The sequence below is a fragment of the Neopelma chrysocephalum genome, unplaced genomic scaffold (genome assembly GCF_003984885.1).
Source record: "Neopelma chrysocephalum unplaced genomic scaffold, ASM398488v2 Primary Assembly neopelma1_68, whole genome shotgun sequence".
Taxonomy (NCBI): Eukaryota; Metazoa; Chordata; class Aves; order Passeriformes; family Pipridae; genus Neopelma; species Neopelma chrysocephalum.
The window spans coordinates 3686254-3704558 of record NW_020897727.1 but is presented as its reverse complement, the minus strand read 5'-3'; the positions used below and the strand labels follow the sequence as shown (position 1 = coordinate 3704558).

Genomic DNA, 18305 nt, shown 5'->3' with positions numbered 1-18305 from the left:
TTCCCAGCTAATCTTGCAAGGGAATGCCTATGAGCCTGTACTGCAAGACACTTTTACGTTTCCCATCTTAAAATTTTGCAATTGAGTTAGGAGCGTGCATACATTATGAATGGAAATAATGAATTGGTGATTTCATTAACTGATTTTTCAGCCTATAAACATGTCTTACGGAGAAATAATCAAGTACAAAGTTAACTCTTTTTTTTCTAGAAATGGATCATTTTAGTACAATGGTTTTGTTGCAGAGACAGCAAGTTAAGAATTATCTGGATGCACACACAACTGCCCTCTTTGGAATTAAGAAAAGTAATTCCTAGTTTTGTTATATTAGGGTTCACAAATTTATCACAAGCCAAAATTTTGAGCCTAAACTCTTTGACTGTTCATGCAATGCTATTTCAGCAGAATAAAAAACATCTATGAGTTGTCCCAAATGGGATATTACTTAATTTTTTTAAAGAAAGTTGTAAATTTTCTCAAGCTAGGACAGCTCTGGTGCTTCCTGATGTAGGGATGACCCTACTCTGATTATGTCCAGTAGCATTCCCTTACATGTGGGATGTCCCACTGTCCTGAAGGAGTACAACACGACTATCAGCACCACCAGTGATCTAAATGTTGAACACATCATCTGCAGTGTCAGCAAACTGTGCCCTTGCATTCATTAATAAGCTCAATATATGAACTAATTTGGGCATTGACTACACATCCTTGAAAACATTTTTCCTACAAAATACCACTTACATGCTCCAAGCCCTGACACGGCACAATGACAACCAGTTGTGCTCTAGTTCGGCAGCGATTTCGAAAGGCTCTGACTGTGCATGTTCCTGTGCCACAGTCTTGAGAAGCCTTGTACATCGTGGGAATGGGTAACCACATCATTTCAGCTGTCACAACTGCTGAACATCTTTCATGATGATTATGATTCATTGAAGCTGGAGACACCACGAGAACTGCATCTTTCTAACTTACCAGAGGTGTCCATGGTCCTTAAAATGACAAGTTTCTCCAGCTGGAGATATAAATTACCTCACAAGCATACGATAAGTTTAAAAAGAGTAAAAGAGAGCCTGGTAATTGGCTCTGTCAGGCTGTCTGATGGCAATTTCTGGTGTCAGACGTATGGCAGCTACACAGAGCTACAATACTTGGGGGCCCAGAAGTCCACGTGGTGGAAATATACAGTCTCCCACCACAGTCTGCAAGGCCTGATCCAATATCTGTGCATTTGTGTACCATCCAGAAAGCCTTTTTAAATTTTTTTAATATATTGGAACAAAGAAGCACAGAGAGAGGGTGAAGGCAGCTATAGGTCAGATCCCTGCTTTCTTGTTGACTTGAGTAAAAATTAAGAATATCATAAGCTAGAAGAACCTTTTCATAGTAGATTTTCTTACCTCACCTTAACCTACCGTGGAGCCTGAGAGGTGCATCCGGAAGCGAACACAATGCCAGACACAGGAACATGGCTTTTGGGTTCTCCCAGCCTTCCTTCCTCCTGGGCTGCAGAACGCTCTCCACCGTCGGGTGAGCGATCCCTGTGGCTCAGACACCCCAGCCAGCAGCAGCGATGCAGCACGCACTGACAGACAGACAATCTCTGACGCTAAGCTCATGTATTCCCTTTATTGAACTGTACTAGTTATTGCAATCAGATTAAGTCACATTTATAAAGCAGACCATCCAGTTGCACTGAAACCGATTATATTCATTACATAGTTTTAATCACTGTCCGGTGAACTGGCAAATCCAATCAAAGCATTAGTCTTTAATTAAAAAATTAAAAAGAAATATTTAGACAATAGCCAAGCAATCACATCACAATGCACAGTTACCTAAAATTGCAATTAAAAAGCAGTTAACAAAAAAGAACAAAATCACACCTAATCTTTAACTATCAATATAATACAAGAAGCAACAAAGGGCAACAGCATCAAAGCAGATTTATCTAACACTATAAATTCAGTCAGAAGCAGAAGCTCTAAAGTACACTAGCTGAAGCAGGACAATAAAAAATACTGAGCATGGAATACTTTTAATCTCTTCCATTAATATTCATTTCCAGCTGCTTATAATAGCAGCGCCTCATGGCCAAATCATTAGAGTTTTACATCTGGGTTGCAAATGACACTTTGATTGGATGTAATGTTCAAATGGTCCTCCCCACTGTGCCACCGTCAAGTCTTCTGCAGAGAGGTGTCCTGTAGTGCCAGTGGCTCACTGTGCGTGCTGGCTCAATGTGTGGTTCTGGAAAGACGAAAAAAGGAGACATGCATGAGGGGCAGAATAATAGAAAGCATGCCCATACCCTCCCACTCAGTACCATTTATGCAGAGCTCAACATAAAAGCTTTTCAATTATTACAAAACAAAATGCAATAAAGAAAAAGTACTCATAAGTAACAGCTGCCAATATGACACATTTGCTTTGTTCTGACAGATCTGTTAATGCTGGCATGAACTTAGGAAAAAATGCTACAAGCCAAGTACAGCCATGAAGGCTTCTTCCCTGCCCCCTCCCAATACATATAAAGAAAGTGGTAACACTTAATGGGCAAAAAAATTGGCTTAAGGGATTCCCTTAACTGTAACAATTAAAAAAAATAAAAATCTGAATCACAGGGGGAACCCTTGCCATATTTTACTCTTTTATTCTCATTAGTACCGGGTGCAAGTACTGGCAGCAAGAGACACCAGATTGTGACACACACTTCTCAGTCCAAGAAATACTTCGGCAATAACAGCTGAACCGCCCGCTCAGGCACCAGGGTAATATTCCCAGCAGAAAAAAGGCTGGACATGTAACCCAGAAGTTAAATCTCTTTAAAGAATTGACTTTGCTCTACACATTTCTTTCAGCAGTTTAGAGTCTCTTTTGTTCCCTTTTTTCCTTCTGGTAGATTTGTAATAGCCTCATGTCATCACAGTATCTCACCTCAGAGGATGCTGACCTGTCTTGCCATTTTGTGTAGGAGCCAATAAATCATGGAGCCAACCGCGGAAGCGTATTTTTAGAGCAGTTCCAATTCACCTACATTTTGTGTTCTGACTAAAGTCCCAGTCCTACACGTAAGCTCAGCTTTATTTGTATGACTATCCAACTATTTGAGCAACTAGAGAAGCGCTTCATGGTAAGGTTTTCTTGAGCTAGGTCCCCAGCATCCTCAAATACAAAAATTCATTTGCATTATTTTAAGCCCAGGAAATTTCCTAGTCTCCATCTGCCTAATAACAGAGATGGGCAAGACCGCCAGCTTGAAGAATAAGTTTTTAAAGACAAAATGAATTTTGAATCTAATTATTTATTTACAGTGATGAAGCTTTAAAATAAAGCAAGATATTTTAACTTTTCATAAATCATCTGGTCCTTCTACACTATCCATAGCTACATCCTGAGCAGGAAAAAAAGAGCGATCCTTCGCTTTTTCCAGAGATGACATCTTCCTGATGGAAATCGCCTGTGCAAAGAGCTAATGGGTGGCTGGCGATGTGGGGCCGGTGGCCGTGACCCTGTATGCAGGCAGGAGCATTTCTGGACCGTGCACTCCCAAAAAGTGACCACCAGGTGTCAGAAGTGCTGTTGAGTTCCTAAATCATGGCCAAAGTTCTCTGCGGTGCTGGGGCGGGAATTGGGCTGCGGGAAGTCAGCGCAGTCCGGGCAGGTGATACCAGGCCGGGGGCCGGGCAGGCCACTGGAGTGGCAGAGGAGCTACAGCCACCACATACACCGATGGAGCCCTCGAGAAGTGAAATACCAACAGCCGGTGACATTGCAAAGTAACTACTTGCTTAGCACAACACTGGCCCTCTGAGCACACCCCAGTCTGTGACGGTAAATATTTCAGAACCACAAATCAGAAGTCGAGGCATGTGAATGGACAGCTGAAAGTCCTTTGCTTTTAGACAATTTAACATCACCAAACATAAAATCCAGTGGCTTTTTATACATGGAAATTGGCCTGGCCTCAAGAAGGGATGACCTTTGCAGTGCTGGATGTTATTTTCAAGTCTAACAATGACTTCATGGAAGAAGATGCATGGAGCCCTGCACACACAATGGCAGCACTGACAAGAGGTTTGCCCACTAAACCTAACTGGGGAAGCATGAAAATGTGAAAGAATACCCAGGCCTCTCTGTGCTCAGACACACTCCTTGGCATTTTAACAATGGCCATTCCTTGTGCGCTTCATTACAATTCTATTTTTAGGTCATCCTGAATATCAATAAAAAAACCCGAAAGGTTTACCATCTTCAAACTGAAAGAAGGGCTACTCGTGGTAGACAAATCCATACTTAGTTAGGCCGTGTCATTTAAAAGATAATGCACAATCAGCACTGCATGCATGACACACGGTCTTACAGTCAGGGAACATGATTTCAAACTTGTGTGGCTGCTGCATTGATTACAACAGGCAGGTCAATAAAGGAATGGTATATGGCTCTAAATCTGATAATTAAGCTTTCGTGGTGAGCCCTCCCACCTCAAACATCAGCCAGTAACATGTTCTGAGCACTCTTGATACAAGGCATATACTGGGTTTGTGAACAGAGCTTGTGAAAGAAACAAATTATACTCAAATGCTGCAACCATTCAGAGCTGGGTCGGGTCCCTGTGCCATAGGGCTAGGAGTCAAAAAAAAAAAGTACATTTTTCATAAGCAAATCTTGATTTTGTCTTAGTATCTCGGGAACGCACCATTTATCCCCCATGCATGCAATACTGGCAATCAATATGCTGTTAACAGGCAGAGCCACATTTTATACAGGACCCCACAAACAAGTCTGTAATGCCTACAGACACGAGAGCCTGTGTGCACCATATCCTTCCCCCGCCTTTCTGAGCAGATCCTGCACAAGCCATGTGCACAAACACTAAGTCCTGCACACTCAGGTGCTGGTGAACACGAGGTGAAGGCTGCCTAACCACCACTGCGTGTGTTCACAACTCCCATGAAAGCCCGTCCGTATCCTCTGCAATCAGTGTAGGTTTCTCACCTGTTAAAAATGTATTTGAGACCATACAAAAATGCTTTCCAAAAAAAGTCTGGCAATCTGTGCCCCGTGCATCTGCAGGTTATTGGAATTGTGCTTTGCAGATGTCAGAAAGCATCTAAGGTGTTCAGGGCTTATGTATCTCCTCTCACGTGTTTTGCATATTTTACCCGTGCTTTTCCAAATACCTTTATTAGGCACTTCTCTGTGTGCCCATGGACACAAAAAATTTCCCTGGCTGACTAGACTTTTGGAGCAATTGAAAAACACGTAAATCCTGGCGTTGAGAATGCCCTGTGCCTTAGCAGAAACAGCTTTGACCCCGATGCTACACTGGGTTGTTCCAAGCAGCAGAAGCAAAATGTAAAGGCCAGAAGGGAACGAGCATTTTGAAACGTGATACTACAGGAATGCTTCTACCCAAGTAGCCTAAGGAAACTTCACCCACCTCTCCAGCAGCAGGATGGGCTGGCAGGAAAAAGCTCAGGCATGATTTTTCAACTCCAGAAGTTATTGTTTTTAAAAAAAAGAAAGCTTAATGGTGATTTCCAGAGGAAAATAGAGCAGCCACAAAAAGGAAGGCTCTCCAGGCACACTCATGTGTGTGTTTGCACATGCCCACTGGCTCACAAGGCCATCCATACACAGAGGCGTCTGGGGGCCAGCAGGAGGCAGGACATCATTTGGAAGCTGAACAGAAAAAATGGTTCTTCCCAGCTCCTGTTAGACCCCCTGGTTTACACACAGCTCACAGCTGATACCCCACTGAATACATCATTCTGAGACATTATTGCAGCTGGAAAACTCTACAGCAGCACTAAGTCACCTGTCAAGATCAAGTAAGTCACTGCTTATTTATAGGACAAGGTTGGAAAATCTCTTCTTTTCTTCTCTTAATAATGATGCAAAATGGATAGCAATTCCAGTAGCTACATCAGGGGGAAAAATGCAACTAGCCCAAGCCTTGGGGCTGTCGCAGTATTTAAGTGGAATTTTCTACTGGCTGCACAATCCCCAAATGAACCATTTATGGGAGAGTCTGTGACCAAGGAACTGGGCGATGGACGTTGCAGGAAATAAAAAGATTTCAAAGAATGGTTGATTATTGTCCGTGTAGATACTGATTGCTCTCCAGATCTTCCCTGGGGACACCCCCTGCCTGCCCTCTGGATGCAGATCAAGCCATTTGTGCAGGACATCCACAATGAATATTTCTCTGTTTTTCTACATGCATGATTATGAAAACACTGGCATGACAATCTCCATTTTCAGAGCACTGTGTCAAGAAGGAAAGCATCAGGCTTGAAAGATGATCACTTACAGCAGTTCAAAGAACTCTTACAAGCTATATAAAGATCGAGAGAAAAAACACACACAAAAAAGCAGCACATGATGGAGCGAAGCTCCAAGCCAGGCAGTCAAGCTGGGAGTCTCCCACACTGCAACGATGCTCACTGCCAACAAGTCACAGGTGTACTACACAGGAGCAGGTGAAAAAAATAAAATGCAACTGTGAGGGGTGTGATAATGGTTTGGGGCTATAACACATCCAGTCTATAGTGCCATTATGCATCTGTTACGGATTTAGATATTTTGTACCAACCGTTTACAAGTATATTGTCTATGTGCAAGAGCATATACACCTAAAAGACCATATGTTATGCAGAGGTTAAGAAATGGCCCAACAAGGCTGCTGATGCCCACCACCCTCAGGTGAAATTCATAAGCCTTCTACAGTGTTACACAGAGACCGGGACTGACGAAAGGCCATAAAGCCTCTCTCTCTCCTTCCAAATCCCATTAAAATGAACAGAAATCATTCCTTAAATCATTTCAACAAGAATTTTGGAGATAATAGATTCATGTGGCAAACAGCAAACATGAAAACCAACTGGTCATTAGCCATTGGGTGACCTATTAATCCCAATATTTTTTCCCGAAGTGTGGGGAGTCCTCCAAACCCAGGTGAGAGCCCAAGCAGTAGCTCTCTGCCTCTCCCCACCTCCATGCCCAGGTTTCTACCCCTGCTTCAGGCACTGTCTGACTCCAAGCCCAGAGATCAGGGTCTTGCCTGAGGACCCCTTGGGGCTGTGCCCCCTCTTCCCCATTCTCTCTCCTTTGCCCCTTACGGAGCAGGGCAGGAAGGAGATCAATCCCTCCACTGACTACCAACATGCACAGCTTGCCAGACAAAAGCTAAACCTCAGAGTCAGGCACTGAAGCAAAGGCTGAAGTCTCACATTTGAACACATATACAAAAAAAAAGACAAAACAAACCATCCAAATTGCTACAAACAGAAGTTGGAGTGCCTAAATATTTACGAAATACCATCTGCAGCTTTCTTTTTTCAATGTTTTGCATCTTTTGAATTCAAACTGGTCCAAAAATCTCTCAGCTGTTATTCCTCGTTATATATCCATAAGCACACACGCATATGGGCACAGGTACTATTTCCCTCTAACAGCAATCCATAAAGATGAAAATCTTTATGCCTTGACTTTATAAAGGGATTACTTTAGGCAGAGGACACAAGGCGACCCTTGCTTTAGCCACTGGAGATTATGCTCTCTACAGAAAGCTGTGAGCCTTAAATTGGTGGTGCTCTAATCCTAAACTGGAGAGGCATTCAAGGGATGCCATGACCCAGAAGAGCAAGTGGAAAAAAACTAAATTAAAAAAAAAAGGCACACTGAAGAGGGAGGAGTGTGGGAAGAGAAAAAGAGAGAGAGAAAGGGAGAGAAAGGGAGAGAAAGGAGAGCAAGTTTGCTTTACAGGATCAAACTATTTATTTTTATTTTTAATTTCTTTGCTACTTTCCCTTTGCTATCAGACTAAAGAAAAATCACCTTTGCACCCCCTTGCAGTTTGTATGTGCTTATTTTTAGAACTGTTTGACAATTATCCAAGGGTCTAAGACTAACAGATGGCCTGTCTTAAAGCCTCATATGTTCACTAGTTTGCACTTCTGACAAACAGTAAATGTACTCAAGAGTGTGCCATAAACAGGGCTGAATGAATACTCAGAACACAATTTAGTTAATACACTTCATTAAAACTGATAGTGGTAACCAATGTTTCCCATAAAACCAGGTGTTAATTGCCCTTCCAGTTGTTTCAGGTAACTCTTACCCAGTGACATTTATATGTTTAGATCGTAGTTTTTCAGGCAGCACAGTATTACTTCTTTCCTTTCCCTTGGTATTTTACCCACTACATAAAATGCTTGTAACAAGTGAACTCCAAGTTATCATGGTATGCAATAAAAAAAAAAAATTGTCAGGCAAGACAGGTTCACTTGTCCCCTCTTTATTTGAAGAATCGTTTGAAATGGAGGTAGAGGCAAACGAAAGGTGGCACATCCTTTGTGAAAGGCAACGGCTGCCTGTGTTACTGCTTCCTTCATCTCTGAGCATCTGATAACTTGCCATGCGTCAGTCAGTCCCTGTGTCAGCACACTTTGAGATGGCACTTCAACAAATGCAGGTAGAAGGCTGTCCTTTACAAGTTATTGAACCAGGAAAAAAAATAAAAATCATTTTTAGTGTCTAAGAAAATATGCCTGGAGGTTTGGTGTCACCTGAAAAGCAAAGTTGCCTGTTTCCAATGGAAATAGCTGCTCCTGAGTCACTCTGATTCTTGCACATGATTACTCCGGGGCCAAATGCACCTGTCACTGGTACTGCAACATAGAAATACTCTTCTGTGCCACGACAGAGATGCCCTTGGCACCCCTGGAGTTTCTGTACTCACTGGGAAGGGTGAGCAGACTCCCTCAGTGCCTCCTCAGCTCGGGGATGATGCCCCAGCTACCCCCAGAAACCTGCCTGGCTCCTCTGGAGACCAGGACCTGGTACTTCATCTGGAGTCAATGGGAAGGTTCAGAACTTGTAAAATATTTACAGGGTGAAAAAGCCGTTCCACATGTGACTGACTAAATGCTGACTGGTTTTTATTAATAAATCTCTTCCCGTGGCTGGAATGTTCCTACACTGAAATGCAGCTGCCCGGGTGTGGATCTGCAGAGCCCCGGCAGAGCCAGAGGCATCCCCGCCCGCTGCCGGCCTTTGTTCTGCACCGGGGCTGTGCTGCCGGGCTGCAGCGCCCCAGCAACATCCTCCCTCTGTTTTATCTCTATGTTACACTGCTTCTCTTCATTTTAATGTATTCCTGAATATTGATTGGCATTTCTGTCTTACTCTGGTTTGAAAAATTACCCTTTTATACAAATACCTTCCTTAGAGTTTTTTTTTTCCCAGACCCAGCCTTTTCTCACTAAGGGTTATTAGATGATTTATGAATTTAATTTCTCTTCTAATTCAGGTTGTTTAGTCCTAATCAGACTTTGACAACTTACCTAACATGCTTTCCCCTTTCCACTTGAGACTAATAATTCTGTATCATCAGTCTTCTAGACCTGCTACCTCCTTCTATTCTTCTCTAAAACCTCAGAATAAACCAAGGCAAGCCTATTATAAGTGAACTCAAAGTGCAGACTAAGCCTGGCATAGCCTCTCATATTCAATTAAGTGCCTCACCAAAAAGTCTATATGCTTCTTTCCAAAAACACTGGATAAAATGCTGAAGTACAAAAGCAAAGTGAAGCCTTTGGGAAAATCTCCTTACCACAGGACTTTGGAAATAAAAACCACAGAGGAATACATTATTAAGAGATAACCAGAGTCTTCTGTTAGAGAAACTAGCTGTAAACACACCGTGATTCACTGAGGCACCCAATGAAACCAGGGAGCTAATAATACCTGTCCTGAGGGACCACACGCTCCTGAGAATTTCACTCAGAAATGCAAATTTATCAGCATCCTTGTGACTCGTAGTCTCCAGTATGCCATGAGCAAGATCAAAATAAGCTGAGGGAAAAAACTTATACTTCCTAAATATAAAGGGAGAGGGACAAATTTAATTACTGTTGTCAGAAGGGCAAGAAAACAGAATATTTTTAGAATTCCTTCACTTTCCTCTCAGCCCCACTGGGTTCCAGAGCCCTGGAACTGGGTCCCAGAGCCCTTGTTGATCCCAAGAACAGAAAAGGGCTTGCAGGATCCAAGCACACCACTCTGCCGACAACATTTGGTGTTTTAACCTGGGCTTGGTAAGTCCATCGTTTTCTGGGAACCTGGTGCTACAGATGCTCAGGGTCACTGCCACCCACTGACGTGTCACAAACCCAGTAGCATGAATGCCCTCTCCCCTCTGCCTGGCTCCCAAGTAACCCTCCAAAGCTGTCCTAGAGAATGCAAACACCCCACTTCTAGTCCACTTTCACATCTAAGCCACACTAATTGGAGAAAGCATCTCCTGTCCACAGGTACACTCCTTTGACTTTGCTACACCAAAAACCTCAATGCATGCCCCAGGGCTGACCTGTTTTTATCCACTTATTGGTCCTACTCAGGGAAGCAAAGTTTCAAAAACATTTGCAAGAGGAAAACTATTTTCCAGGAATCCTTCTTAAGTATTCCTCTCAAAAGCATGAATTGTTGATTTCTTAGAAGCCTATCTGAAGCTTACCTTATTAATCCCTCCTTGATCTAAGGTAAATCACATTGCAGAAGCCAGTTTATTGTTCCTTTCTGTGAGGGCTGGCATCATCATTATGGAACAATTTGTGACTCCTTTAAACACTAAATCATTTCCTGATTGGGTCTTTATTATAGGACCAGGATGGTGTCCTCTCACACTCTCTTTTCTCAAAAAATACTCAGAGCAAAAGGGAAATGCTTTACACAGTACCTTTAGAAGTCACCAGTCAAAATGCATAGACAAATCTTCACTGAGTGATCCTTTCTGTGGGAATGTAACCAAACAAAAGCCAGGAAATTCAAAGTTGAACCTAAAACTGGCTCTGCTGTTTTCTGGTATGGTAACGATCACTGAACACCATCTGATTACTTTCTGTAGCTTTTTCCCCTGCACCAGTTAGGTATTCCTCATGTAAAGGACCATATTCCTGTCACATGGCCCCCACGTACTGCTCAGACCGACAAAATGGCTGGTCAGTGATCTGTTGCCTTGGACATAATGGCTGTTATTGCTGGTTTCTCATTTCAAAAGGGGAATAAAAATCCTCCAGCGCAAGTGGCTCTACTATAAAATAGCAAGGCCACAGTTACAGAGGTGCTTTACATGCTGCCCCATTAGTATAGATGCCACCAGCACAGCAGAAATCTGCAGACAGGACTGTGCTCAGCCCAGTGCCCACTGCCTCAAGGAATTAACCCCAGAGGAGCTAGGAGAGTGAAAGCGTCATGCAGGATTTGTTCTTATAAGTAAAAGAGAGGCAAAAATATCACCAACACAGGCCACAAGACATCACAAAACAAAACAGCAAGGCAATATTGCTGTTGCACTTGTGTGAAACAACTGGGTTAAAAAATGGGATTTTCTGCCAGTGCTACTCCATTACAACAGTGTCACCGGTCTCTGGAAAATCTGCCTTCTAAACAACAAGATGCCACATTTTAAACAATTGTGATTTCATGCAAAGACTAAGAGCATGTGTCGGCCCCAAAGGAGGACAAATTTTTCAGAAGTAAATATGTTCTAAACTACCTCACTACTCCTTTTGAAGACACAATAATGTAACACACCGATGACAGATATGCCAGACACAGCCAAACCTCAATGCCCATGGCAATTTATTCAGGTTTAACTGTGCAGCAGAAACAAATGAGGAGGGTGGGTGGTCAGGCAGGAGCGTTCCCCCAGGACTGGCACAGTGTGGGCGCTGCTTTAGACATTCCTGCACGGTGCAAAGCCAAGGCAATTTGGTTCTGGGGACTAAGGCGACCTTAGGGTGTCTGTCCCACCTGCCCAGGATGTGGCACAGAAGACACATGAGGCACTCCACAGTGAATCAGCTCAAGCACAGCTGAGTGATAAACTTGGGACTGCTGCTGCCAAATCTGGTCTGGATCACGCGGAGTTGGGGTGACAGAGCATCGATGAACCCAGCCTGACCTTACACAGAGTCACGAGCTGTCTCTGCACTGATCCCATCAGCATGTACAGTCTTAGCTCTATCATCCAGATTTTTCCAACAAAGCCCCATCACCTCATTGAGGATAGACAGTTTAGTATGTCGTAAGTTATTCCATTACCACGAAACAAGAAAAAGGGAATATTAATGATCTGTCCACTCAGTTACTGCACAGGTCGGGTCACTGCACGTGTGCACCCAGCCCTACACCAAACACAGCCGGCCCTGTTTCACATGTGCAGAACAGGCACAACCTGGAGACAAGCTGTATCCTAAATTATATTATCTTTCTTCCTTTCTCTTCTGGTCAAATGGAGGTATAAAACTGCTCTCAAAATACAATGTTAAAGCAGGGTATCAATTACACAAACTTTAGTATGTGATTGAATATACTTCTCTGGAAGCAACTTCAGAAAAAGCAAGGAGCAAGGCTGTTCCAGGGCTGTTTTCAGGTCCCTGAGAGTAGGCTGGGCTGACAATAACAAGAGCATGGAGGTGCAGGCAGTGACAGCACTATGCACCCAGGTGCAGAAAGGCAAGCAAACCACTGACTTTCTAGCAGTTCCTCCTCCTTTTGCTCTTCTCAGGCCCCATTTTTTCCTGGCCACTTATCATGCTTGCTCCATGTATCTGACCTCACAAGGGAATGAGAACAGGTAAGTGAGGATTTAGCAGGAGTCTCTACTATGCTCTTTAAAATCCCCCTGGAAAAACTGGCCCTTGGCATGGAGTCACAGGGCAGGATCCCTGTCCTCAGCTCACTCCAGCAGCCAGGGCTGGAACCGCTGCTCCTGCTGCCTTTCACTGTCTGAGGAGACAAACCCCAGGATTACACCCTAAATCTCTTCCTTGCAAATCAGAGGTACACCCAAGGCCTTTCAAATTTTTTCATGAAATTATTTTTCAAATTCCTTCTAACAATAAAAGTGATGGGGACTCCACCAGCTCCACAGCAGTAGGCAACAGCAGTATAGTATCACTCCAGGATTTCCTGTCTGGAGTTCAGGCTTCACGTCTGAAATACAACACACACACAACATTTGTATGACCGAGGAAACACAAGACGCTTGCCACACATTTATTATCTTCCTGGGGAAATGATATAGAGGACAAAAGAGACTATATTTACTCCCTCCCCAGCTGCTTTTACAATCTAATAATTTATTTCTCCTGGACATAAATTTCAGATTTAAACGAAATCCCTGAAACCTAAAGATGCCACATGGTAGAGGCTAGGGCAGTATTTCTTTCTGTTTTGGAGATGGGAGTGCTTAATGCATTGCTCGGTTAACCAGGAGCCTTAAAATTTGGGGGAGGGGATGGGGGGGACAAGCAATTAGACTGTGGCAGGCCCTAAATGCAAATACAGGCAACTGTGATTACTATGTTCATGCACAGAGTTAAAAATATCTGGTTATTGAAAATTATTTTCTCATTCCATGGGGGTTTATCTAGGTTTAGGCCAAGGTATTTATTTTTTTCTGCAGCAGCTGTAGTGGGGATTCTTTTACAACATTTTTGTTACACAGAAGCTATATATCATTCACATTTCTGAAAACTGAGGCGCTTTCTATGATGTAAGAAATCTCTGCAATTAGAAACAACCATGTCCTCTTTCAGAAAGATAAAATACATCTCCAAACCCTTCTAGTCAGCAACTAAGGTAGCAGTGCTCTTAAAGCAAATGTAAAAATCCAGGGTACAAGTTCATGTTAACTGTTACAGATATATCCATCTGTTTGCAGACTAACTAGTGACTGAAACTGATGAACTCACTGAAATGTAATTTTCGAGTCTACTAGCGTCTGTTCTCTTCTAGTAATAAAGTAAATGCTTTTCAATAACTGTGCTGCTTTTGAATGCCAATTTCCATTTAAGCAGGTTCAGGTTCTCTCTTAAAAAAAACCCTAAAATTAAAAGAGCAAATGCCTTTTCTTTCCAAAGGTCAAACTCAGCTTTTAAAGAACATGCAACATTTCAGCAAGGCGGAGAGGACAAAACTCCAATCAGATAAATGGGCTGTGCAATGACTGAGAACCATGGCTGCCTCAGGTTTCTGAATGGGTTGTAGGATAGAATTTGGCACAGTCCGATGTTGAAGCTTATATCTCTTTTACTGCAGACAAGAAATTCAGTGAAATATATAAATAATGAATGTGGCTGGGGATCTCTGCTGGTACTACTGCTGGTTCTGCAAGATGCAGGAGCAGAAACATACACTGCTCCATGTTTTTGTTATTAGGGAATCCTTGTTCTCCAATAATAAACACAGAATATTTTATCTGAAATGGCTTCTGCAGCACATACTATATAAGTTTCAGCTTTCTAAAAGTGCCAGCAAATTGCAGAAAGATAAGTTACAAAGACGTACCTAATTTGCTGTGATGAATTGTGTGTATGCTTCAGTGATCAAAACTGCAGCTGAGACCCATTATATTTAATGATCTAGACATTTCTTGTGAAAACACTCAGGCATATACTGTTATGTCTGGACAAGCATCCCCATTTTGCTCTAGGAGAAATCAAATGAAGAGACTGAACTTTTAAAAGGATGCTGTACACCACCCTTGATGAGCTCTTTAAAACTGAGGCTGATCAAGCTCTGCTATTTTCCTTAAGTAATGCTTATGCTCTGCCCTTTCCAGTGCAGCAACCCTCTTCCTTTGAAAAATGAAGTCAGTTCCTTTGGATGCTAGCGACACTCACAGGAGGCAACAGAGCTAATCTGCGCTCAGACCCCAAACTAAGTCCCAGGGCAGCTACCACAGCAGAAGAAAATCAAAGGGGCTGTATTAGAGATCTCTTCCCACCAGCAAAGAAAAACTATGACAAGACTTTTCAGACAGAAAACAAAAGGAAAAAAATATTGCCGACATATTACACAAGTGTTCTGTTTCTATTTTAAGGACTATGTCCTGCTTACAAAGGTATATGCTACCAAGCTGGGTAGAGCCAAGCAGTGGTAGCTGGTTCTGCTGTCCCTGAGGACACTTTTCCCACACATCCAGCTGTGCCAACAGCCATGCTCACAGACCCACAGCTTACGGCCCCTTTGCTCTGTGGCTCCACACAGAGCAGCAGGAAACCCTCCTATGGGGACAGAGATTTCACCTTGTGACCATGTGAAGGACTTCTAAATAAAGGGTCTGTGGTTTCCAGCCCTTTACATCTGGTTCCTCCAAAATTTTCCTGCATGGTACTGAGTATATTCAAACCCTGCCTTTCCAACTTTGTAAAACAGGAAAAAACAACGTCAGAAAAAGTGCTGGTAGGCTTAATTCATTCATAGTTATAAGAACCACGGACATCTGCAGAGAAAAGCCACAGAATTTTCCTGCTACCACAGATTCAAGAGCTCATGTTTGCCCTCCTTGGTCAGTCTGAATCTCCTTCTGTCATTGTTGAAAAAAAACCGGAGGAAGACATAAACACGTGTTTTGACTCCAGAAATAAGGATTTCAAAGTGCTATTTCATTCACCTGAGGAACTGCTAAATACTATCACAGTGATAATTTGTGATAGTGTGGTAAAGAATGAAGAAAAGGTATTTCTTAATTGTTGACATAACAAAATTAATTTTCCATCCCTAAACTTTTCCTCATCTCTCCTGTGAGCTCTGATGCAATGTTACTGACTGGCACTGCTGAAATGCCAACTTGCATTTCTCATCCTTAATTTCTCTCTAAATGTCATTAGTAATTGTTATTGCCAGACCAGAGAGTGCAATCTGGTCTTTCCAAAAGAAAATTCATTTCTCATTTCTTCTCCTGTGCTTCCTCCTTTTGGTCAGGATGGATGTTTAACACATGTGCTTTGCTTCCAAGAGGATGGGAATGCATTAATGTATCTGGAAGTACAACATTCCTGCTTTATTTATTTACATACAGCATGTCTGGATCCTTATGAATACCAAATTGTATATTCAGAAGGGTCTTCAAAGCACATCTTTCAAGAACACTAACAAGTCTTAATTGAATAAAGCTAACAAGTAGGGGAAGAGAACACCCTTTAATCTGTGCATACAGACTCCTCTCTGGATGCTTCTGTAAATTACTCTTTTTGGTGGGTAACAATGTTGTCAAATATAAAAGCACATGATACGATTTTTCTCTCTGTCTGTCACACAGAAGAAAACCCTTTTCAGAGAGATGTGTAAACTGGTCTAGCTTTGGTTTGGATTAAGGTCTAACCCTAACTGACCCATACAAGTAAAAATGGGGTCCAGCACTAAGCAGAGAGGTGAGCTTAGACATCTGTGTGCAAAGGAAAACCTGCCAGTGTAAAAGGCTGGCTCCTTGCACATCACTGTGTATTGAGCCAGCAATTTGTATAGTTAAGTGCGGCATCTACAAAATTTGGTCTCCGGTACTTAAAGGCAAGTAGTATCTTGGCACTTTGAGTCAATTTTAGAAGGGACTCTGTGTCATGACAGACCTTTAACTGAGCTCCCCACAATCAGCACATCTTTCATTTGCATGTCTGCATTATATTTTGCAATGTATATAAAGTAATTAATTCAAAGCTAAGCTGCATTTCCATATCCATTAACTAAAGGCATCTTATCTCAAAATAAATAGACATTTGGACATTTCCAGCCAGGAATTGTGCTTTCAATAAACACAATTGATGCATATACATTGTCTCTTGGCGGCTTACACTCCTGCCCATCTGTTGGGATGGCATGGTGCCTACGCAAAAGTTGGTTGGACCCTTGCCCTAGGGCATAGATGACAGGCAACGACGGGTTTAGCTGGGCAGCCTGAGCACCAGATCCAAGTGCCATCTCTGCTGTAGGAAGCCCCTTCTGTGTGCCAGCGCTGCCACATTGGAACGACATGCCTCCTTACACTTGATCACACATGTTGACACTTGGGTGCGCTTAAGTGCATTAATGACTGAAACGATGCCTTTCACCTGGCTCAAATCTTCCCCCCTCCCCACTCTGCATCGCTGCTGGGTTTTTTGCACATGTTCATGTGGCTGTGGACACTTTGTCAGCCAGGGCCAGCCACAGAACAGCGTTAATGTTGTGAGAAATGAAGGAGGGTTTTTTGTTATGGGCCATGCTGCTCCAGTGCCAGACATTTCTTCATCTCAGGTGAGAGATCTTTCTGCAACTCACTGAAGAGACCTCAGAGAGGAAAGAGATGCAGCAATATATTGATCACAATCATCTTTCCAAACGCTACACCTTGTCACTATGTCAAGCACAGGGCAATTCAATATTTCTGCACCATTCTTTGTTGCAGCAGACGTGGCCACGCAAAGAGGCCACCCGGTCTGGATGACGTTGCTCTTCCAACAGCAACCCCAGCCCCTGGCTCAGCAAACACTAGCTCCCTGTGTGCTAGGGAAGAAGGTGCTGACAAATCACACAGAGGTGCATGAGCATGAACAGCCCTTGCTCTTACATCAACCTCTGTGGATGTCAGGCCCAGGAAACCTCTGGCATCCCCTGCCCGGAACCTCAAGTGCAGCTGCTGCAGACCCAGCAACAGCCCCATGCAGCCTACAAAGGTGTTTCTTAGCTTTGGTCTTTATGCAAGCCTGTTCCAAATTTTTAAACAGCCATGTATTCCTGCTCCCCTGAATTTAAACGCAAGTATTGAAAACCAGAGACCTAATAGGTAAAACTCTTCCCTACTGTGACAACAGATCAGAGATAAAACTTGTGGTTTTGCAGTCCATAAAAAATGTTCAGGCAGGCAGACTCAACATGATGGGTATGTGCCTACAGCACTTTTAATTTTTAATTATTGTTAGTTATAATTATCTGACTGTGTCTGAATGAAACCCAGCAATATGGTTGGAATAGATTTTGGTAGTCGTCTAATTTATTAGCTTTGTAACTACTAATAATTAAAATTTAACAATACTCCAAGCACCATAGCAACATTTTTTTTTGAGAAACACTAGCCAAATCTGCTAGGATAACTGACTAGGTAATTTTCAGGATTTTAAAGGAGGACTAACATTTTAAAAAATAAAAAAAAAAGAGAAAAAAAGGGAAAAAAAGAGGGGAAGATAGATAACAGACTCTTAAGTGCCCATCAACCACCAAAATGCAAAGATTAAAAAATCTATTTTAAAAGAAAAAAAATGGATTTTACTTGCAGATAATTAATTCTATACATTATTTTGTGTGCCCTTTGTATGAAACTTAGAAAGAGTTCAAGGTATGTTTCCAGTAAGAAGCTCCCGATGTTTGACATCCAAATCACACATAAATTCTGAAATACAGCAAAAGTTACATCAAAGGAAGCACTGCCTTGAGATAGAGCCACATTTCAGGTCCTATTTGTCCTGCCACCCACA

The 18305-nt window shown here is 42.6% G+C and overlaps 1 protein-coding gene across 3 annotated transcripts in view; it reads right to left on the bottom strand.

The window, feature by feature from the left end:
* Positions 1 to 1610: 1610 nt before the first annotated feature.
* The window catches only part of ZNF423 (zinc finger protein 423), a 228958-nt gene continuing 212263 nt past the window's right edge, over positions 1611 to 18305 (bottom strand). For all 3 annotated transcript variants that reach the window (XM_027685020.1, XM_027685021.1, XM_027685022.1), the window contains one exon: positions 1611 to 2250. In XM_027685020.1, the coding sequence (XP_027540821.1) occupies positions 2221 to 2250 (30 nt within the window). In that variant the 3' untranslated portion in view covers positions 1611 to 2220. The remainder of the gene's footprint in view (positions 2251 to 18305) is intronic.